The sequence below is a fragment of the Excalfactoria chinensis genome, chromosome 1 (genome assembly GCF_039878825.1).
Source record: "Excalfactoria chinensis isolate bCotChi1 chromosome 1, bCotChi1.hap2, whole genome shotgun sequence".
NCBI classification, from domain to species: Eukaryota; Metazoa; Chordata; class Aves; order Galliformes; family Phasianidae; genus Excalfactoria; species Excalfactoria chinensis.
In genome coordinates this window covers 16,004,887-16,030,022 of record NC_092825.1, presented here as the reverse complement: position 1 = coordinate 16,030,022, position 25,136 = coordinate 16,004,887, and the positions used below count along the sequence as shown (strand labels likewise).

Here is a 25,136-nt window from a genome sequence, read left to right as displayed (position 1 = left end):
AGTAGGATAAGAGGGAAACAAAAATACAGTAATTTGGACAAAATAGCCTGCAGAGGTACCTTCTAAAATCAGCTATTCTTTGACAAGACATACATTTGAGGAATATCAGGTTATTTTTAAGTTAATATTTACTTTCTCATTAAAGAGCATTGCATGTATATATTGCTGCCACATTTTCCACTATTTTCTAACGAATGTTTTTTTGTTTTGTTTTGTTTTTTTGTTTTGTTTTTTTTTTTTTAAAGCAGGTTGCAGTCCAGCATAGTAAGATGGTTAGAAAGCCCAGCATGTAACATACCCAACTTGCAGAGATTGCTGCTGAAAACTATCTCATTAAAAACCATTTTCTTGAAATTGCATGAATCCATTCTCTTCCTTGTAAAATGTTATTCACTACATTCATGTCTAACCCACACAAAATACAATAAACTTACCTGTTCCATTCCTCACCTTCAAAGTGAGACCATAACTAAAATTTTGTGGGAGTTCTGGGAAGGGAGAAGAAGCAGAGAAGGTAGGAGGACCATCTCCCTGTGAATTTTATTATCAACTCCTGCTCCTACAGACTTCACAGTGAAGGTATGCAGCCATGGACAGAGGCATTAAACCTTAAAAAAAAAAAAAAAAAAAAAAAAAAAAAAAAAAAAAAAAAAAAGACATAAGATAGTCTGAAAAGAATGGTCTGGTTGAAATGACTAGTCTCCAGCAGATATTAGTAAATTAAAAGTCATAGATTGCAGCTCAGTATCAGTAAGGATACTATGTTTTTCCATTGACTGCAATGTATACTGAAAGGACTTCCAATTGCTATGACTCAGTGCCTGGAGTTGGTTGACCAATGGAAGTAAATATCTTCAAAATCTCTTGTTTTTTGTTTGTTTGTTTGTTTGTTTGTTCTTTTTTTATTTCCCCCCCTCCCACCTTCCCCTCACCCCTCCAATTACTTGTAATTTAACTCAGAATTCCAGTTTTGATCAGGTATTTAATAAAGTGAAAGAAGATGACACAAATTTGGGAAAAGGAAATTTTTATCAGATCAGAATTTGCTGTCCAGAAAGTAATGTTCATCTCTGTTGGTTTCACAAATTACTAGTAAAGAAAATTTACTACATTTTTTCATTGATGTCTGCTCTTAAGAAATTATTATTTTTTAAGCTGTCATTGAAGTACCATTGAATATCAGTGGAGTTTCTCTTTGAAGACAGTTGCTGTTCAAATGTACTGGATTATACATTAAATCCTCTGTATTGCAATTAATGAAGAGAGTTGTAAATGAAACAAAACAAACAACAACAACAACAAAAAACAACAATTAAAAGTAAAAAAGAAAACACATCTTTAACAGCGCATAGGAGAGCATGTGGTATTGTGCAGCTTTTTTGGATGAATTTGTCCAGCAGAAACAGTGGGAGGTGGGAGGGGACATAAAATTGTTGTAATATAATCAAATGGATAACTTCCCTGCTGGATATGTACTTCCGGATGCACATGTTGCTGCTATCTCTGCAGAGCACACCACCAGGGGCATTAGATTGTTTAAATTATGCAGTAGAGAAAAGAAACTAAGTCTTACCCTCAGTTGATTCCTTGCTGTGTATTTCCCTGCTTTTTCTTGCTTCTTACTCTCATCACTGTGTTGGGTATCAATGGAACAATATCCCCGATTTATTCCATATCATTTACATCATGCTCAAATATCCCAATTTCCTATGTATCTTAATTAATTAGCATTACCTATCTTGCCTTTTGAGATACATGCATATACATATCAATCTCATTCCTGTAAAATGTCAGTGGAGTTCGTTTAGTCCATGGCTTTGAGATCCATCTCTCAAGTCCTTTAGGGCAGGAGGGATGATATACGATGTGTAACTGATGCATGCTGAAGCCAGTTCTGATTTCATCAGAATTCCTTCTTCTTTAATGTGCATGATTCTTACTGCAGTATTCTTGGTAAGGCAAATAGCAACCATAGTAATGATGGCATGCAGTAAAATGTAGCAATTAACATCATACAATTCAAATTATTGGCTGTTATTGCTTAACATCAAATCGCCCAGAAGTACACATCAAATATCCATTCTTTCTGCATTACACACCAGGTGTACACAAACCCTTGAGCAAAAGCAGTGCCATGGAAAGGCTTGCCTTTTCCCAAGGGAAGAAATACAGAGATCGCCTTGCCCAGTATTTTATTTTATTTATTTATTTATTGTTTCACATGCACTGCAGGGGCTTTGTCTCATTATCCAGTATATAATAGGTTTGATTGGGCAGGGCCAGTTTAATTAGCAGATTCCCAAGTGATAACAATTCAGGCGGCTTTCGCTAAGTGTGTCCCCCAATGTTTAAATACCCCAGTACTCATTGTTCTCAGTGTAGTTTTAAACAGTCCCTTGTATAATTTGTTTTTCCCAGAGGCTGGTGCATAATAAAGAGATATGATCCTCCCACTTGATGCCATGCAATATGGCCCAGGTGTCAATTTCAGAAATGAATCCTATTATCAGATTGGACTCTGGAGTGCCATGTCACCACAAGACTTGCTTTTCAAGGTCAAGAATAGTATATCAGGCAGTGACTTGTTACACAAGATATATCTCCAGCAATCTGGTGGCACTGCTTCCACCATTGTAAACATAGCATGTTTACCATGGTAGGTTTGTGGGAGCATGATAAAGTCCACCTGCCAGGTCTTCCTGTATTTATATTTCAGCCATCGTCCTCCAGACCAAGTAGGTTTTATCTTCTTGGTTTGCTTAATTGCAGCATATGTTCATGAATAACCTGTGCAATAACATTAATGGAAAAGACCATCCTTTTATCCTGAGCCCATCTACAGATTGCATCTCTTCCTTGATCACCTGAGGTGTCATGGGCCCATGGATCTAGAAATAATTTACACTTACATTGCCACTCCAGATCTACCTTGAACCAGTACCCACCTGGATGACAGCTGAAATCATTCCACATATCTCACAGCTCACCTAGGGCTAGGTAGCAGGTGGTTACTGACTCATTTATACTGTCTATCTCTTCTTCCTATACTCATAATGGCTCTTATATGGAGTAGCTTCCCCTTCTTCCTTACTAAATGAGCTGAATTTCACTTCCATTGTTTCTGTTTGTGGACACAGGCAACAGATACTGGTATAGGTTGGTTCTCTGGTTCTACCACAGGGTATGGCACAAGGATTGGGTCAGAAGCAAAAGCATTATCTTCCTTTTGAATGTGCTGAACAGCACTAAATGGAGTTTGATAGGCACACTGCAGACCCCAGAATAGTGCAGCAAGCTTTGGCATTTACAGGATAAGGGTATACCTTTTTAAAACATTCCATCAGTTTTTTAGAATTCTTTGCTTGTTCAGAGGTGAGCTCCAGATCCAGTGGTGGTGATAAGTGTGATAGATACTATCCCATATCCTCCCAGGTACCTTCCCACCCACAACCATTCTGCCTCAGAGTGGATCTCTGTGTGGTATTTTTGAATAGTTTCTTAACCATAAATAAAACTGTAAACATAGAAGAAGACAGCAATAATATCATACTAGTTTAAATATCCCACGTATATTCAAAATTTTCAACAATTATTTTAGCTTGCCTGAAGTAAAGAATGTACTTGTTAGAAGTTTTCACAGTAAGGTTCCTGAAGTCTGAAAGTGATGACATTATTGTTTACAAGTACCAATTTAAATCCATGACTGATACAACATGAGCACATGCTATAGACAAACTGTCAAAACCATAAAGGCCAGCCCTCACTGATGAGAAACAACACAACCAGTGTTAAGAAAAATAACCCTGAAAGCATGTAATGCCCATACTGTGAACAAAAAAAAAAATATATTAAAAAAAAAAAAAATTAAAAAATCAGCATTGTGACCAGCAGCTTTTAAGCTACTGTATCTCTTGGAACAATTTTGTTTTAATGTGTTCTGATCAGATTTGTTGTTATTTCAACCCTTCAAGCCCCACTTTTGGCACAAAAAGGACTGTTGTGATTTAATATAGCAAGCAGCTGAACAGCACACATCTTTTTGCTCGCTCCCTCTGCTCCCAGTGGAATGGAGGACAGAATCAAAGAACTAAAAATACAACTTTGGTGTTGAAATAAAAATTATTTACTAGAGTCAGAAAAGCAATAGGGAAATAACAATGATTATATACTCACACATGTATGTTTTATATACAAAACAAGTGATGCACAAAGCAATTGCTCATCATCTGCTAATGGATTCCCAGCAGGATGAGCCCCGCACTGGCCACTTCCCCGCACTGGTCACTTCCCCTCAGCTTTGTTTTTTCACATGGTGTCATACCCTTTTAGCATCTGAAGGCAGGTTATAAGACAGAAGGGGATAGAACCTTTAGCAGCATCTGCTGTGATGTGACAAGCAGAAATAGTTTCAAACTAAAAGAGGAGAGATTTAGACTGAATATAAGGAAAAAAATATTATAATAAGAGTGGTGAGGCACTGGAACTGATTGACCAGGGAGGTGATGGATGCCCTGTTCCTGGAGACATTCAAAGTCACATTGGACTGGGCTCTGAGCAATCTGATCTAGCTGCAGATGACCCTGTTCCTCATATAGGAGTTGGATTAGATGATCTTTAAGAGTTCCTTCCAATTCAAATGATTCTATGATTCTGTGGTTTTGAATATCCCATTGGAAACTTCAGGTTAGCAGTACTGGTTCTCTCCTACCAGCTCCTTGTGCCCCCCCAGTTCCCCTGCTGGCAGGATAGTACAAGAAACATCCTTTTCACTGTAATCACTGCTTAGCAGCAGCTAGAAGCATGTGTGTGTTATCAAGTTGTTTTTCTCCTAAAGCCAAAACATGGTATCATACCAGACACTGAAGAAAATCTACTCTATCCCAGCTGAAATCAGGACACAAATACTTACAGCAAAATATACTGCACTGTGTGTCCATGGCAAAGTTTTGGCAGCAGAGAGGCTAAAGGTGCTCTCTGTGAAGAGGAGAGGGTAGGGCTGCCCTGTTTCAGAATCAGTTGACTCCATCTGGCTCCAGCATACCCACTGCAGGGCATGGCTTGGCCCAGAAGCCAAGATGGCAATACCTGTATGGAAATGTATTTAAGAGAGGATGAAATATGCTACACAGTTAGTGAAGAAAATATTGTGAGAATCAACTTGGTGAATGCTTAGGTCAGAGAAAACAAAGTGGGAGAAGGTGGTATGGGTGACTGTTGAAGGAGATATCCACGTTGCAGCCTGTAGAAGACCCCACACTTGAGCACTGCAGCTGCAGCCTGTGGAAGATCCACATAGAAACAGGCTTATTCTGATGTATTGTAGGTCATGTTTTAGCAAAGCAAAGTGTGAGGAGGAAGGACCAACAGAGGGGACTGACACAGGCCCCCATTCTCCGAACACTCAACCCATTCGGGAAGGGAGGTGAGGAGTTCCGAATGAAAGAGTATAGTTGAGCCTTGGGAAAAAGTGGAGACAAAAGGTGCTTTTTTTGCATTTGCTTCTTGCTATCCAAACTTATCTTAAATGGAGGGAAAAAAAATAAAAAAGAAAAAAAGAAAAAAAGAAAAGAAAAAAAAAAAAAAATCCCAAGTGGAGCCTGTTTTGCCAGTGATGTGATAAGCCAAGTCCCTATTTCTGTCTTTTATTCTGACTTTTCATTCTCATTTTCTCCCTGTGTCCTGTTGAGGAGGGACATTGAGAAAACAGCTGGGTGGATGTCTGGCTTGAACCCACCACACACTCAAAATACCAATAATACCAAAACTATTATTATGAATATCAAGGGCAGCAATATTTTGGTGCACAATGTCAGTACATACACAGAAAGGCATTCTCTCTGTGAAGAGTCTGCAGTCTGTAAGTATGTTCCTCAGAACAGGATGAATTTAAATCTCATCAATTTTGTTAATTGTATTATAGAAGAGTCCAAAACCAAGTCTGCAAGGTGAGAGCAAGTCCCACATATTGCACACCAAACATTTCTCCCTCTGCAATGTAAAATATATTGATTATAGCTACTCTGAATTTGTTCACCTATGTTGCTATCATAGCTCCCAACTGTAACAGAAGAATAATCTGTAAGATCAAGTAAGACAGTACACTCAAACCAAACGTAGTGTTATATGCAATGTGTATATATGTATATACATGCAAGATAGCATATTTAAAATAAGCAATAAAATATTGAAGAAAATGTTATACCTTACTCATGCTCCACTTCTAATTATTAGTTATCCACTTTTTATTATTTTAACCCAAGAAAAGGGTTCTAATCAGAAACTATACATGGAAAAGGATAACATTCTTTTACCTCTTGATATGCACATAATACCTTGTCATATTTTCAGGTGGCAGGAAGGTCCAGTTATCTCATAACGTAACAGTGTTTTTGTGTTCTCAATTGTAGCTCTGAGGTGAACATTTCATTACTTGCACACTTTTAGCTCATATACACTTAGGCCCCACTAATGGAATTAGAGAGCTGTGATGATTCATGACAGTGGGTTTATTCTCTTGTAGGACTTCTATTAGCATTAAAGGGAGTTACACACCAGAGGAGCAAAGTCTATTAATACAAATAGCACCTTCCAGAAACAGCCTTCTAAACAGCAATTTGGGTATCCTAAAACTCTCTAGTCATTCAAGTGAAATGACTCTGATGTCAACACTTCAGCAGTGGAGATTCATCCATTCCTCCAAAAGCACTCACAAGAGACACTAAAGAAAGGATTTTTTTGTTTGTTTGTTTGTTTTAGTTAGTTGAAATGTCTTCCATTCTTGAGCCTATTAGCTTGCAACAATAGAAATAATAGAAGCTGAGACAGGTCTAGAAAGTTTAATTCTCTTCTTGTGAGCTTCAAATTTAAAAAGGGAGTTCAAAAAAGCAATGACGAAGGGGTATTAAAATTCATGAATGCCAGTATAATATAATTTTGATCTGCACAGTTTTTCAGGGATTGTTGTCAGTTTCTATTCCACTGTTAGCCATCATTAACAGCAAATATGACAGATACACTAATGAAATCGATTTGGTCATGTTATCAATTTAATTCAAAAATGTAACCCCATTTTATTACCATGTAAGTTATAAAGCCTTATAGGCTAATGCCATCTGTCATTGTAAGAGTTTTCTGCTAGAAATATTAGTAACTAGATGTAGGCTTATTTTATTTTATTTCACAATTTGAATTAATTAATACAATGGTAAGCATTCTGTTTTAGCTCATGTAGGACTAAAGCACTGGTCAGTGCATTCTAGTAAGAGAAATTTTTCAGTGAAATGAATATGGAAATACACTATTGCCTTTGAACTTCATACATGCTATAGATGAGGAGCAGGTTACTATAGAATGTACATTCCCTTCAGCCAACTCACTGTCTAACAGATACATTCCTAATGTCCTTAAAACAGATACACCTTGTTGTAAGGAAGTTACTGAGGGTAAAATGACGTGGTCCTCAGACACGTGTTTCATTATTTATATTAGAAAGCACTGCAATATATTCCTTCATGTAGAATGGAAGACATTTAGGAGCACTGATCAGCTGATGGATGTAGACACGTCTTTTATGTTTCATTTGGAAAAATATCACCACTGTAGGTGTCACCAGATGGCATTATTGTATTCAGACTTCTGTGAATTTATTCATTGAGTAAGTAATTGTTTAAATTTAGGAAGACACTCACCTATGAATATAATCTTAGGCATAACCTGAAGAAGCTGAATGAGAAGGAATATCCATTTTCTTTCTGTTTTGACTCTCATTTCAAACGGTTCTTGAGGAAGAGCTGTTTTCAGAGCATCAAAAATCACCACTGGGCCCAAATAACTCTTTCACAAACTGAACTGTCTTGTTTCTGAGTCCAGGACATCTTTACAAGTATATGGAAAGCAAACAAATTTTACTGTGCATATATCCAGAGTTATTTCACAGAGTTATCTCCACAAGATAGCCAAAAAGAGCAGTACCAGAATTCTGGAAAAGCATAATTTTCTTTAGTACGAGGGTTATTCTGAAGAAATCTCCTTTCCGCACCCCCACCCCCCACACCCCCCAAGAGTGCAGCCATCATGCTCTGATTTCAGATTATGCAACCTATTCAAAATCCCCTTAGAGTAGCAAATTTAGGACCTGTTAACAGCCTAGCGCTAAGGAGTACAGCTGCAAGCAGAGTCATGAATAGGATTGCTAGCTTGCACTGCACTTCTTGCTGCCAGAAACCAGACAAGAAGCCAAATCAGGATGAACAACCTTGAAACAGTTACCTTAGAACAGCTTGTGGCCACTGCAGCACAGGTTACAGGCTGCAACCAATCCTAAGTCAACACCAAACTGTTGCTCCCAAAAGGCGAAACAGGAGGTGAATCTGCCATTCACTCTTTTTAGCTGTCTAAGCAGACTACTGTAATCATAATGAAAATAGAAACTGGCCTTGCAGTGGGGCTGTTTACACACATTTCTTTGGGTAAGCTGACAAGAAGGGCTTTTAGTTGATAATATTTGCTACTTCACAAGGAAGGAGATGTTTCTGAAGCAGAGAAAGATCTAACCTCATGGGCACAATTAAAATAACAGACATCAGAACAGCTCCTCTCCTCCCACTTGCTGTATTTAACTTCTAGATTTTCAAAAACTTCCTGAGCTTCAAGAAGCTTTATCACTACTCCTGTTGATTTCTAGGTGGAGTCTCCTGTGCAACATGCACAAGATTTGGCTGTTTGCTCTTCCTGGAAACTTCCTACAGCCTTCCAGTCAATATACATCCAGCGTACTAAATATAACCCAAAATTAAGCTGCTCAGCCATTTCTCATAAGAACTAGTAAGGTCTACTAAGCTTGGAAGGGAGCTTCCAAGAAGTAGTCAGTGTACTGGCAAATCATCTTGGAAAAGAGAATAAGTATTCACAATGATGATCTAAATAAGGAAAAATTAGACTATACCTTGGCTACTCAGATTCCGTGTCAGCTAAGATCTGCTATGAAGACTTTCTCTACTAGTGTATTAGTCCAATAAAAATTTGCTTTTTCACCCAAATACATATGTCTGGTCTCACTGAGAAGAAATTTAACTCATTTGGATTTTGGGTCCCTCCTGCAATTGTAGTACATCACAAATGAGTCTTAGCTGTGAATCAAGTTGTTCCCAAACCAGATGTTTATGGGACTATATAATACACTGTAAGTTTCAGAGCATAACTACACACAGGCAATGTCCAGGAATGAGTAGTTATTTTGTCCAAAAAGGCAGATGTTATTGGCACTAGAAAGACAGGAAACAAGCATTTATGTTCTGTTTCTGCTTTGCCAGTGGTTACAATTTTACCTTATTCCTGCAAATGCTGGAAACATCTTCTTTACTGCCACAAAGAAGTCAGTCTCATGATTTTAGAGATTCGGAAAGCTGCTTTTTGAACTTGAAGATATTGGACTGGGTAATGATATTAACTTACTGAGAACAAGTCACATTTGACATCACTTCTGTACCAATGAGTTTCCAGAAGATCTGATAGTCTTGACAGTAGGTTGGAAACAAATATTTACCATTTGCATCTGGTGTCTCCAAATAACCCAGCCTTGCCACCAGAATGCAGAAATGATGGGGATAACTTGGTTCTGCTTCTCTAGACTTATCTTTCTATATAGAATCTTTTTCTGAGGAAGTTATCAATATATTTAGCATCATGGATAACAATCCCAGAATTATGCTCCTTAAATAAAACTGAGGCAACAGTACACAGGGCAACTGAAAATTTTATTTTCTATTTTAAATAAAGTCTTGGTGACAAGGACCTTCCTTTCAGAATTTCAGCACTTTCATTAGTATTCCTTCTCTTGCTTTTGCACTACATTTTAAGTCAGCAGACATTACTATATGCATCTTGAATTACATTTTTCTGTTTATAGATCAGCTGAATTAGAGAAATCATAACTTCTAAAGTGTGAATAATGCTCTTAAATGCTATACATAACCTCTGTCCTTTGAGGTTTCTCTTGGCTGGTTGGATGGTTACATGATTAATTGTTTAATCTGGAGAGAACTAACCTAAACTTCCACATGTTCACTTCCATCTTCTTCCATCTTCAGGCCCTTAAATACTTTTTTTTTTTTTTTTCCCAGCTACAAGGTTCAGTTGTTCTTAGGCAATCCTTCCCACTCTTGGCACATTTATTCCTGCTGTACCCTGCTACTTCATACAGTGAGAAGTACCTGGAACATGCAAAGGTGCAGCCTATAGTTTCTGCATTTCTTCTAGAAGAGTAAGTGGACTCAGTTTCAGGGTAATTTAAAATCTGAACATAACAGACAGTAAGGTACCTCGGCTAAATTCATTACCGTAATTATTATAGTAAAAGCAGTCACTGGAATGCTCAGAATTATAAGTGGTATTGAGTATTTATATTGCACATTCTCCTATGATTGTAGTAGATTGAGTGAGAATAAGATAACAAGGAGCTTGAGTGGCATTACAATTATTTGTGATTGTTCTAATTTTTGTGGATGTTGGTTTCCTATGCAAAGCAAGGTCATTATTATTCACTTAGCTAGAATATCTACTGTTCCAGAGCTCACCGTCATTTGATTTGCTTTGAATGGACTTCATGTTCCATTACAATGTCATACAAGTGTTAACTTTGCTCACTGAAGAACTGCCATTTTTATCAAATGCATAAATACTTTTCTTTAAGACTCCATGTGCTTTTTTATTGTTTGGTAACAGCATATCAGTTAGTTTAATATGTATTAAAATTCTATTCTGTGTTGTAGTTCTGCTCTGAAAGCTGCTTAAATACATCAGCGTAGAAGTGACTATCAGGGGAGACAGAATTGGCACACATTTGTTTTCTTCAGTCTATGTGGACACATTCTGCATATAGAAAAGTAAATGTCATCTCACATAACAGCATAAGTGTATTTACCCTAATATTTGCATTACTCATTGTGTTGGGAAGGCCATCCTTACCAAGGCTCTGTGAGTCCTGTGCAGTGCTTTTGTATTTTATAACAAGTGGCTCAGTTTGCTACAGCAAACCTTTCAGTAGCACATTCACTGCTCAGTAAGTCATTTTGGATGACAACTGATGTCAGTATTTCCTAACATTAAAACCTAGCTTACATGGCTGACATGTAGTTTTACCTGTACTAAACTCTCTTATTGACTGTTCAGGAATATATATATAGGCTTTTTCTTATGCAATGAAGGAAGGTAGAGGCACTTGCTAATTGTGATTTAGCCCACTGAGGTAGTGGTTAGATTACTTTGATAATCTAAATTGATCTATGCACATGCTTACATTGTTTCTTTGATTACATACTTCTAAGATAGCTCTGAAGATTCAACTACTAAAATTTTTCACAGTTGTTCTGAAAGTTCTTTACAGAACTTTTGTACTTTCTTTTCCCCTTTTATTACATTTTTGACACATGGTTGCTTTTTTGTGTGCATAGGACAGTTGTTCCAAAAGTAATGCTTCTTATTTTATTATGTTAGCCCACTACATCTGAGGCTGATGTTGGTGGTAGAGCAGTATATGATGCACCTTCTTCCCAATATTACATTATATTTTGTTGCTGTGTGACAGATGGCAGCAGAGGCGCAGTGAGAAAATGGCATCTGACATGGAAGAACACTTTTAGAGACCAAAGAGTGGAGTGCTTCGGCAGTGGGAAAAACAAGCCGTGTGTCAGGCAGCCATGCAGATTTTTACATGCAGGACATGAAGGCTCTTGTTCCTCACAGGTGAAAATGCATAGCTAACGATGTTGACTCTAGTGAGAAAGATAATTGTGTAGCTGAGAATTTGCTTTATCAAATAGTATTGTTGTGCTCTTTCTATCTGCTGGAGATTCCATGGAAATAAATAAGAGATATTACCTTCAGAGTGACCTACATATATTAACATTCTCTCCTAATTATTATACTTCAGCTGTGCTTTACATGTTTTTTGTTAATATTTTCAGAAAAGTTGCTTTCTGATTGTAAACTGATCAGCTGTACTAATAAACATTTATTTATTTATTTATTTGCGCAGAATAAGTGCACTACGTCGGGGTGATTAGCATCTCTTTTACTAGCCTGATGCTGGCAACTTCACACCTAGGAAATTGTGGTCATGGTCTCTCCAAGCCAGCTATGCAGGATGTCATAAGGCATCTTGTGCTTTGTGACTACAGATTCATCATTCTAAAAGTCTTCCAGTGTCCTGCCTGAACTCTGGAAAAACATACCTAACATCAGTTTACCACATTAAATCGGTGGTTTGACCTAGGAACTAAGCAGCTTCAAGATAATATTACTGTCAGTCTCAACAGAAAAACAAAACAATTTTTCCCCTTTTGTACATTCTCTAAAGTTTTACATTACAGAGGTCATAATGAGTTTGCTGGAATGAAAATGATAAACTGAAACTCCTGACTTTCAGTTTTCCAACTTTAATAATACTTTATGGCCTGTTTTCTCTCATTAGATATCCATAGGCCTTCCACACTTTCACTAACTTGTTAGTCTAATTTATTGATACTAACAAATTATGTAGCCTCTGTTGATATTTCATTCACATTATGAAAAGGTTAAGGAACTTGTGTTGATTCTGCCATAGAATGGCTCAGCATTAGTCACTGTCTATTTTGTCTTACTGCAACTTACTTTCGCTTTTCTCATATTTCTTAGCTTATTTTTTAATTTGTGACAGAATTAGCCTTTACATATTACCCATGGCTCTCAAACTTTTAGTGGGATTTATATCTCAAAATAAGACAACTATATTATTAGTTAAATTATCATGCCTGTAGTTAAAGCTTTTTTTTTGTTGTTGTTGTTTGTTTGTTTTTTCTTATTTCCTCATTTCAGTTTTTAGTCCTTTTGGTTCCTATGCACTTATTAAATATTAAGAATTTAGCTACTTTGAAATGAAAATTCTTTAATCTTCTTTAGCCTTGCTTTCATTTTCCTTCTTGGCTTCTTTTCTTTAGTCATGCCCCAACTTGATATCAGCTGTAGGATATTGTTTCCTGTCCATTGTTATTTGTCTAAGCCCAATTTGATACCCACAGACCCAGTTTGCCAGGGTATTAAGACATTAGGAAAAATGTAGATGAAAGTGTCATAATTGCTTAATTGTAACTTTTGTAACTGTGTAAAGTAATTATATATACATATATATAATGATTATATATATATATATATATATAACAAGACTTCTTTTTCTCAGGGGCTTAAAGGACACACCAACAAGAGACTAGAACTTCAGAAGCAAATTTACTACAGGGATGGCTATGTCATATTTTGCTACCTGCGGAATCTAGCAATATTAAAAAGGTTACAGTTAAGACATGACATAAACAAAGAGGAAGCTGAACTGGCTGAACTGGCTTGACATTTGTCATTCTCTGTTGACATAATTTCTACTTCAAGAGTACAACAAATTAAGAAAAAGATCATAATAAAACATGCATAAAATAAAAACAAGAATGAATTATGTTTGTTTTTGTATTAAGTGTCTGTACCACAATCTTTAGGCCTTCATAATGAAGTTGTACTAAGGGACATAGTTTAGTGAGGAAATGCTGTTGGTAGGTGGATGGTTGGACTGGATGACCTTAGAGGTGTTTTCCAACCTTGGCATTTTATGATTCTGTGATTCTATTATAATTTTCACCACAAAGGTGGCATATGACTTCCTTTTGCATTCTCCTCTAGGAGATATCAACCAGTTCTGGCCACAGACACAGTGCTGTTGTTGGGATGTCAGGGAAGGGTTTTCAGCAAGACAAATAACAGTATCTGTAAATCACTTCTACACTTACTTGTTTTGTTTTGTTTTGTGTTTCCAGTGTTGTGCTTTTCCTTGTGCACTAGTTCAATGACTTAAGCAGTCAGTACTGTGATTTGCCTTTCAAACAGACAACTTACTAGCTTCTAGTTCAGTTGCTCCTCATAACCATTCAGTCATTGTGTTGAATTCTTTATTTTCTTCTGGAAACTTTGAATGGTACTCACAGTTGTGATGAATGTCACTTCTCCTAATCCCTAAACTGGTAAGCTAAACTCAGTTTTAACCCTGGCTATTCCAGAACTACTTCACAGTGCAAAAACTAATGGTAGAAACAATATCATCCACCACAGAGTAAGCAATTGCCACTTGCAGAAAAAAATGTCTCTACCATTATCTTGCATCAGGTGAGGTTCGGGTTGGACTTTAGGAAAAGCTTTTTCTCAGAAAGACTGGTCAGACACTGGAACAGATTGCCCGAGGAAGTGATGGACTCCCTGCCCCTCTCTGGAGGTGTTCAAGAAATGTGTAAATGTGGTACTATGGTACATAGTAAAGCAGGCCATAGTGGTGGTAGGAGGACAGTTAGACTAGATGATCTTAGAGATCTTTTCCAATCTTAATGATTCTATGATTCTACGAATATGCCATACTGGTAAGTGCCTGAGTTAAGTATTTATGCAACAGCATGTAAATATAGTTTCTATGAACTAGTGAATGACTGAGGATATTGCATGCATAAAACCTGAGCTACTGCAAAGAACTGATTTGGGGAGAGACAAAATAAGATAAAATCATAATCAAGACTTTAGAAACAATGTGTCACGTTGATTTCTATAGCATGTTAATATCTACCCCATTTGATATCTCAGATTTTAAATATCTAAACAATTAAACATTAACAGCACTAGTTACATCTGTCCTTCCCTTGGCAAACATCAGCTATAAAGAAGCTTTTTCAAAAACCGCTTACAGGTTTACTGCATTTCAAGAGGTTGTTTTTGTCTATTATGTGATTTTCTGTATTCTAGTTCCCTTAAGCTTATTTTCAAGTTACTTGTAGCCAAGCTGAGTAATGAAGGCTATTAAGACATTCTCTTCTGTGTTTCAAATGCAGCATTGGAAGAGGCACATAACATAGTTTCAGAAATGCTTTTTCTATGGAACTTATTTTTGTAAAATTAGACGCTCACAATATTCTGAAAACATACTGTTCCTGAGAGACAAACATTTCACCACTGCTCTTAGACTTGTAATTCACATCAACAAAGGCAGTCAATATATTTTGTTTGTTTGAAATACTTTGTAGAGGAGGAGGGAATATAAAAACATTTTAAGTGTCCTGATGTGTCTGTTGCACACCAAATAATTTAACTGATCTCTTATAAATAATCCCAGCATTTTTGTCTCTGATATTTTTGTCCAGAGTAGAACATGTAAAAAATGTGCATCTTTTGTTCAGCATTTGAGGTACTCAGAAAACAGACGTAACCATGCATGTTCAGAAGTGATTGGAAGCTATGAATTTAAAGATTATAGATGTCCATTCTTAGATCCTCTAGTGGGATCTGGTTTCCAGAGAACAAATGACCTTAATCTGATCTATAACTGAGCACACCAGAACAAATATACCCAGGACATGAGAAGGGAAGGGTTAAACTTCAGTTTCAGTATATGACCCATGTCCTTGATTTCACACTCCATTGCTAAATCTTACCATGCTCATGTCACGCTCAGGGAACAAAAGTCTCAATTATAAAAGGATTTTCTTTATTTGTCATAATTTAGCTGAACCAACACAAAACTGAATACTGTAAAGCAACAAAAATGATGTAACATCTTTAATTGTACTGTGTTAACTAAATAAGGCTACTACACTCCCTTTTAAATAAATCAAAACAGAGAGTTGGTAGAGTGAGGGATCTGGCTCTTGAGGTCTACACATACAGTAAATGTATTTACCATCATTTATTGCATGACATTTTAAACCTGACATTGGTCATTTATAGTGCAGTCAGTCCATTACACTTTTCAAGTGGCTGGGCTTTAATTGCTACCTTGACACTGGTCAAAATTCTAAGATTAAATAATAATTTTGTATATATTTATTTTATTTGAAGACAAAGTCATCTATAGTTCATCTTTCCTCTGACTTCTGCATTAAATAAGCAGGGACCTGTATTAGAACAGGCCTTCACAAGAGTTCTTTGATCAACTTTTCATTTTTGAACCTTTCATCTATGGTCACTTGAACAATCTCTATATATTTTTTTCTTTAGTAGCATAGAACTAGCATAACATTAAAAGTTAATTGGAGTATTAGGTAGTATACTTGAAACCATAATACATTTGCCAGGAAGAAATGAAGTTCCCTTCTTGATTGTATCATACCAGTAAGTACCAAACTTACACATAGACAGGTATAGTAAAAGGGAATAAGTTGTTGTTTCTGTTTTATCACATTTTTCCCCTGTTCTTTGCTATCTTGACTAAATTTTTACTAACCAATAATACCGAAACAGTGGGCTTTCTAATAATGAGGTAAACACTGAAAGGAACAGGCTGCAAACAGACCCTTAGACTGTATTACATAAAAGTAGGGGGAAAGAAAGAGAAAAACAGAGAGAGAGAAAGAGAGAGAAAAAAAAGAAAGAAAAACAAAACTTTCTATGAAGAGCAATGAGTAAAATATTTTACACTCTATTTTGACCAGTACATAAAGACAAATAAAATAAAATAAAATAAAATAAAAATAAAAAAAATGCCTTCCAACAGTGCAATGGTTGAATGCATTTATGTAATATAAACAACATTGTTCTTTGCTTTTTCTACACAGTCCTCTCTGGTCATGCTTTACATCCAGAATGTCCCAATGGAAGAAAGCAAACGACACCAGTCACTTCAGAGACAACTGAAGTAATAAAACACAACTTAACTCTGAACCACTTGTCATGACTGTCAGAGTCATCACGTTAATTGTTAAATAGGATTTTCTACAAATATACAACATATAAAAACTGTTAAATATATAACTTTAGGTTTTTCAAAATACATTTAATGATCTCTTTCAAACAAGTGTTACTTTTGTTTTCTCTTTAATTTGCTTTCTGGTGCTAAATGGTGTATCAGATGAGACATAGGCCACAGATGACCAAACATGCTCTTTGCAAATACTGTATTATCCAACTTTAACTATCAAAAATGGAACTGTAGAAGAGGCATGTTATAACTGGTTAAAACTGAAAATGATTTTAGTACGAGAAAGTCAATCTAAGTACAGAGGAATAAAGGTGCCTTGTAGACAGTTTATGTTCTTTTTGTTCCAAGTTTTTCAAACATAGGTCATTTCCTTTCAGTGCTCCATTATGTTCTCTTGAATGTGTCATTTCAAGAGCTGGTCTCTGGATTAGTTTTTTACTGCAGCTTTCCATAAAGACTTCTGCTGGACAACATCTCAGCTTTGTGAAAGCTGGAATCATGTCTTTGTGGAGACTCCCTACAGTTTAACAACATAACTCTGTTAACAGTAAGATTGTGTCCACTTTAAAATAGATTTTGCTCTTTGGTCTATTGTATATATTGAAAGTATAAGAAAATAAAAGCAATTCAGACAGTTTAGGGCACAAGAAGAGTTTCTCTTTTGCACCTCAGTGTCCTCCCATAGGCAAAACAGTCTTCTATAAGGCTGATTGGGATGATACTCTTCATTGTAGCAGATTCTTCAGATTAAAACATGTAGGTAACAGCCAGTCCAGCAGTGGTGTGTAACGCAGATGAAACATTAACCATGAACTTTTTTGTATTGCTAATGCCCAAGCATATCTCTTTTTTCTATATTCCTTAGTCCAGCGATCCTTAGTATGGTAGAACAAACTTTAGCTCATAATGTAGAGAAATTATGCTGTCTTTCATGAGATACAGATAAACAGACAGTTGAGTTGATGACATATAATGGATGATGGTCCACAGCAGTGAAACTTGACTAAGTTAAGTAGCTCACACAGAGCCTAAACCACTCCTACGAGGATTCTGTGTTGCTGCATTTGTCAGGAGACCTGTAAATCAATAAGAACAAATGAGTCAATGTCTTCATTTAAAATTCTGATTATCTTTGCTGTCTGTTATTTTTAAATGTTCTGTTCTAAGTTTCTTTACGGAGACAATTAATAAGAAAATATTTATTTTTCACAGCAAACTTTTTTCCTGAGAAACAGCATATAATAAACCTTTGTTTACATTTATTATAAAAATATCACTATTATAGTTATTTTATCATTATTTCTAATAAATTTATGAATATAAATAATAATTTACAACAAATTTAATTCCTTCTACTCTACAAGCTCCATGCACTTTCTTTCTCATAAAAATAATACAAAGAATGTACTTTTACCTGTGTTAAATTACATGCAACAATATCTAATACACATGGATACTAAGGTGACTATTATTTCACACATGTAGAATATGATGGAAAATGAGCATGACATTCATTTATTAACAGTGCAAGTATATTTATACTTGAGGCATTTTTGCCTTCAAGTTTTCACTGAGCACTAGAGTGCGCCTGTAGTTCTGTACTCTAATCAATACTGCCCTCTAGTGATGTTCTTAAAAGCACATATCCAATTCAAATAATGTTTATTAAAAGCCAATATAATCTGAAAATTGGTTTAGTTACATAGCAGACCAAAAAAAAAAAAAAAAAAAAAAAAAAAAAAAAAAAAAAAGGTAGAGGATTGCCAGTTTAAAAGAAAACTGGCAAGGAAACTGTTGAAAAAGAAAGAGGAATTTGTTCAAAAGATTAACAAGATAAAACAAAGCTTCCACTATAGAGATGACATAGATGAGAAATAGATGAGAAATTAATGATTGAGTTGTATAACAGGATGTCAGCTAATAATGCTCACCCAAATAACAGTTTGGAAATGATTTCAAAATTACGCAGACGTTGTACGACACAAAACATTTTGAGGTGTATTAAGCAATGATTGTTACAAAATGCAGTTTGAATGTCTGAACACTATCTTCTGCTTCAGCATTGTTCGGTCTCCAAAAAGGTAGGACTGTCTTTACTGATGGAAATTCCATGCATTACACCAGAAAATACTGAACAGTGAATGTGAACAAGCAAAACAAATAAAATCCAATTCACTTAGTTCAAGCTGTTACATTGAATTTAGAGTTTTTAACCTTATTCTCAGATAAAAGAAATACCTGCCTCCAATTTACTGTCAGCTTGAAACATAAGGATCTCTCTATATACGTATCTACAAAGATAGATAGATAGGTAGACAGATAAATAAATTCATATTTTCCTTATAAGGCATAACGTTTATGTCATAGATTTCTGCTTTTATCCTCTCACCTTTTCCAGGAAAAAACACCCCAGAAATCTTGCACACAGCCTTTCGTTTTCGGACTAGTGATCAGATCTCCAAACCACATGGCCTCAGACAGGCTGAAGGCAAAAAACCTGGATGATTATTGTGGTATATTCCCCTTTTAAAATATACAACCAGAATGATAAATAATTTTAAAGTTTTCTTTTAAAGTTTAGTTCTGTTTCCCCATTATGCTATTCCGTGGGGTTTTCACAGTACCCCCAATTTTTCTTTGTATTAGAAAAGGACACATATTTTAAGGTAGTCTTACCTTTTAAACAGCAAGACAGAAAGCAAAAGATTTATTGTTTATTAGGTCTGAAAGTAAACTACTACTGTGTGAAGAACTAGGCTGATTTAACTCCATCATTTCTGAAGAAGGTTGGAATGGCCCAAAGCTAAAAGCAACAGCGTGAACTGCTGATGGACTGTGTTCAGTGTTTTCGTAGTGTCCCAGTATAGAGAGAATTCATATTCATTCAACCATATTTATATGCAGTTACCTGCTGCTCTGTCATCTCATGGACAAAGCAGCTTCCTACCACTCTTGCAATCCCTATCCCCACTTTGCACTTCCTTGCTGTGAGAATATGGTATCAACACCTTGAAAGAAAGAGGAGAAAGAATTTTGTATTTAAAAAACACCGAGACAGGGTAGGGAGCAGAACTGAAATAAAATGGCTACAAGAGGAACAGATTAGAGAATAGGAAGTGAATTTACAACTTCAGATGATGATGGGAAAGGATGGGAAAAAAGAGGAAAAGAGAAAGGCATAAATTAGCAAGAGAAGATTAAACATTGTTTATTAATGAAAGCATTATAAAGAAGAAAGATAGGCAATAGGAGCAGCAGATAAAAGGAAGAGAGTAGGTAGAAGAGAGCATTAGGAGACCACAGAAGAGGGATGGAATGCACAATTACCCTCCCATCTCCTGTTTGTTATTTTTTGTTTGTTTGTTTGTTTGTTTTCCCTTTAATTTTTCATGGCAAATTTGTTAACCACTCCCCAGAAATACAGACAGGTCAGGTAAGATGGAAAAGGGATACCCAAAATGAAAAGGAGTTATTTGCTATTTATACTAACAATTCAAACCACGAGAAGTACCACATTTCTGAAATGTAGGTCTAGAGAAAAACTGTTATCTCTATATCTCTATGATTATCTGTTAGTAATTTCTACAGTATTAACTGAACCAACACAGATTGCAATGCAAATTATAAATTCAAAAACAATATACACAGAAATATATATATATATATATTTTTTTTTGCTTTTACTTAGGGAACTTGCAACAATTACCTAGTGAAAAGTTTTGTCCATCTTTGCATAATTCTCCTTCTTGCTGACAAGTGAAATTAGAAATTCTCCAGAAGTGCTTCAGACAGTAGGTTCTGCTTCTTTTTGAAGAAGCCAGAGGTTCTGATGCTACCACTGCACTGCAGTGGGGGAGAACCTTCCTTTGTGTCACTATCTCTGCACAATGGTTTTTCATTCATTTTGTTTTGTTTTTCCTGAGTTGTTGCTGAGATCACCTTTGCTTCATGGTTCACTGGACAAACTGGCACTCAACACATATGAACCAAGAAGTTGATTGCTAACATATCTCACATTCAACACTCAAAACCTACCATCTGTTTTCTCAATAGAAAACATTTTTCTATCTCAGCTGATAACTGCAAGGGAAAATGGGAAAATTTCCCCTCTTGTGTATTTCATTATCTTCCTTCCATATACCCAAGAGTTCAAAAGCAAGAATTCAGAACTTCTTGCAGAAAAGATACTGCAGTGCTTTCTCTCAACACAGAGGCTGAAGAGGTGTACAGTGGCACCCAGGCACTGATCCATTAAGGCACTGCAGTAAATGGCAAATGATGAGTGATCAAATGCATTTGTCAAGGGTATTTTGCCATCACGGTAAGATTCCCAGATGTGAACAGTAAATTCTGAAATAGAACACATCTCTAACAATGTTATGCCATTTTTGGCATATCATTAGAAAACTGTCAAGAGAATGGGTAACATGATATAACAGACAAAACAGAACAAAGCAAACAATTACATGCAAACATTCAAATACTGCTCATTTCCTTTGGTACTACTTTCATAAGCTCTTCAGGATGAATTTCTGTTCTTCTACCTGTCCCAATACATTTATTTAATATCTCTCAACAGCTTATGGAAGTGATGTGCCGTTGAACTTCATTTTTTTTTTTTCTTATATGTATTTGTGTTTTGTAACTGTTCACTGCTGTACAAGATATACCAAAACTAATTTATTTTAAAAGAAAGTCTGAAGTGATATGAAGTTAATTTCATTTAATGACACATAAAAACTCTTTGTCTGATCTGAAGGATTAAAGGATCAAAGTATCCAAAAGGTACTTTTCCATAGCAGTAAGGACATCTCCAATTGGGTTCAGAATTATTCCAAAACATATGATACTGGCATTTAAAAACAGCTGACTTCAGAATGGAAGCAAATTAAAAGTTATCTTAAAACAATTGGTCCAGAAATGTACCCAATATTTTAGTCATAAGATGAAAACATTTTTGAGAACTCTTGAGACTGTTGGACTTCAAGATGTTGATCAGGCATCTAGTACCAGAGATTAAAATGCCACTGCACATAGACTGTGTGACAAAAGCCCAAGCTCCATTGTGATTCACAGGAGGAAGAGTGTGCCCAGTAGGAAAAGTCATTTATATGACACTAATAGAGAATCCAAAGTATAAGATAAAATGAATTTCTTATGAACATATATATCTTATTACTGTTCTGGGACGGCTTGAATGTGTTCTGAGAATGTTTGTCTTATTAGAGCAATTATAACAGTCCACTTGATTTCATCATAGTATCATAGTATCATAGTATCGTGCGAGTTGGAAGGGACCTTAGAGATCATCAAGTCCAACTCCCAGGTTTTGAGCCGTCTGTGTAGCAAAGCGGCACTTCTACCCCCTGCGCCACAGGGGGGATTCGAAGCCGGGCCCTCCGGTGCTACAAGCAGCACTTTATACCACTGCGCCACCGGGGGCACACATTTGTCATGCTCCAGAGGGTGTATAACAGGGGATAGTCTATCTCTATCTGTGCCCTAGTGACACAGGAAATAGAAGAGCTTACTAGATGATACCTATGATCAAGGATAGAGGAAACACATTATGCAAGTCAACTTAAGAATATGGGAATATATGGTATACTGTTGACTTACATAGGATTTCCACTGGGGGGGAAACAACAAAAAAGACAGCAACAAAAACAAACAATACAAACAAACAAACAAACAAAAAACTATGTCTTTATATAGTACAGCATCTGGATCAAATTTTGAATTAAAGCATTTGAATTTCTGATCACAAACCAGAAAACAGCCAGGCTTACTGTAGCTGTCAAATACTTTCAGTCAGAACTGAGTTTCAAGAATGTGTGACCTGATCTTTTGCTTTAAATGGAATTCACATAAAAACCAACAATTCATTGTCAAGCCAGGTAAATCTCTAGTAGTTTCATCTGATTTCCACTCTGTATTTTTAGAATAAAAATGAAAGTCAGAGTGAATCAAAGTAGTTATTTTTGGTACAGTAGCCAAGTGCTATTACATGACTGTTGAAGTTACTTCTGCAGACTGGGATGACAACTCTGAACAATCTAACATGTTTCCAGCACTGATTTCTGGAAATTCTCTGGATGCCTACAATGTAATTGATCATTTTAGACATTTTAGTGCTGTCTAACAGTTGAACTACTTGTCTGAACTGTGTATTTTACTCTTTCAACTAGAGTGGTAAAAATGCCTCGGTGAGTCTTAAGATGCTGTTAGAGCCCCCACTAGTGCAAATGGTTGGGTGTTTTATTTTTGTTTTGTTTTGGTTTGATTTTTGCTTGTATTTTCATATGAATTAAAAAATAAAAATAAAATAAAAAAATACAACAATCATTCACAAATATGGATGTAGGCTTCATCAGTCTGTCTCACTAATCTTCTTGTGGTGGAAAACTTTCCAAAGCTTTTACCCACTGACTACAAGTCCAATAAACAGTCTTTCCCTTCTGCTTCTGCAGCTATCTGTTCTAGGTCTCTGAATAAGTAACCATGTGTAATGCAGAAATAGATATATAAAAGCATTAAAATGTCCAAGGAAACCTTATCCAGCTTTGCAAGATACCACATGCTTCACAGGTATAAAAATGTAAATTTCTGTCAATGATCCTAGCAGTAGAAATGACTTGTTGAATTTGTTGAGAATTCCCATAGCCCCTCTAAAAAGATTATTCAATTTTTCTCCTATTCTCCTACTTTTTCCATGCTGTTCATACATTCAAACTGAAAGATTTAGCCTTCAGGAAAAGACAAGTTAATCTAACTTTAAAGAGACTGTGATTATTAGAAATAAGGGAAAGATGCATGGAGCTACTTTACTTAGTAATATTTCATTTTTCGACACTGAACTAGCCATGGAAAGGACATCTTCAAGAGTTGAAACTGTAATATCCACAGAACTAAGAGTAAGATTCATCAAATCTAGTGCCTTCTTGTGGATGTATGTTTATAAAAAGTAGAGTAGCATATCACAATGTATTCGTGCTGTGTAATTAAACTTCAACAAAGTAGCTTTCATGAACTACAGAGAACAAAATGCAACTATTAGGCATCTTTTAGGAGAACATGCCTTTTCTTTATGACCCATTATTTGTTGATGGCTTGGTTGTTGTTGTTGTTTTTCCCTTCTACTATTCAAATCAGATACAGGAAGGAGTATTTATTATTTGCAAATAAGATTTTTTTTTTTTTTTTTCCCCAGTAACAATTTTTTAGTATTAATATTTTGTTCAGATCTACTACCAAAATGTGTGACTCTTCCTTAAATATCACTCCCAGACCTATATTTCATCTTCTTTTGACCATCTATCAGGACTATCATGACTTTTTATTTCTTCTTTAAAAAAAAAAAAAAAAAAAAAAAAAAAAAAAAAACTTTTTTTTTTTTTTTTTTTTTTTTTCTTTCATACATTATATTCTTTGAACTTATTAGATCTTGGAATGTGCTAGATGATATCATCATACATTATTCCTCCTACTGTATTACCTCTAACCAATACTAGTGAAGACCCTCAGACTCTTCTTCTGATCAGGTAATCCTTACAATGAATGAAAATGCTAGAACTGAAATACATTTGGCTTTGGATCATGTAGAGCACGTGTTTAAGAGCCCAAGCCTAGTCATACATAATAGTGAAAGCTTGCTTTACAGCATCTAAACACAGTCCAAGGAAAAGCTCTGAAACTAGCAAAAGGACCATAGAAGGAATATCTACACCTGGCATATTCAAAGACATTGAATGCAAGGGGTGGAGGGTATAAGATCTTTAGCTTTACAAGCATTTAGGTCTACTACAGAGAACAGAACAAGGCAGATCATATTCTGTCACCTATGAAAGTCCAAAGCCAGCTTTATTAAACAATATGGGTAAAGAGGATCATACATCTTGTAAAGAGTAACAATACAAAATAGTGTATTTTAATCCTCTTCTGAACTAAGGAACTAACACTCTTAAAATAGCCCTAACTTAAGGCTTTGAGCAATAAGCCAATTACATCTGATGTCTTCTTTCTTTTTAAAATGGTGCAACCTCTATGAATCATATGAAGCTAAGTAGGAGAGAAAACTAAAATCTGTAACTGGCATGGAGTTGTAAGCTTGAAAAATGACTTCTCTGGTTCCCTTTGACTCTGCAAATAAAAGCAACTGCAATATTAAGTTGAGTGAGTATATAAGAATAGCCAGGGGCCTTACTGAGGATAGTGAAATAATAACATGGATATTCCATTCCTGAGATTATTATTATTTTTTTTTTTTTTTTTCATGCTGGAAGACAGATTCAGATTAAATCACCAATGTATCTGGTAAATAATTACAATGCAGTAAATTTAATGGGTATGAAATTCTGAATATTCACACCTATGTATGCCTATA

At 35.8% G+C, this 25,136-nt stretch overlaps 1 protein-coding gene across 12 annotated transcripts in view; it reads right to left on the bottom strand.

Annotated features, from left to right (window-relative positions):
* Positions 1-13,279: 13,279 nt before the first annotated feature.
* TAFA5 (TAFA chemokine like family member 5) overlaps positions 13,280-25,136 on the bottom strand; it is a 421,374-nt gene continuing 409,517 nt past the window's right edge. For 6 of the 12 annotated variants that reach the window (XR_011904141.1, XR_011904150.1, XR_011904151.1 and 3 more), the window contains 2 exons: positions 19,143-19,235; positions 13,280-17,829 (listed from right to left, as the gene is read on the bottom strand). Coding sequence is in view for 3 of the 12 variants with exons in the window: in XM_072340718.1 (XP_072196819.1) it covers positions 17,821-17,829 (9 nt within the window). In the remaining 9 variants the exon portion in view is untranslated. The remainder of the gene's footprint in view (positions 17,830-19,142; positions 19,236-25,136) is intronic. The other 6 variants (XR_011904142.1, XR_011904153.1, XR_011904165.1 and 3 more) reach the window with 2 other exon arrangements.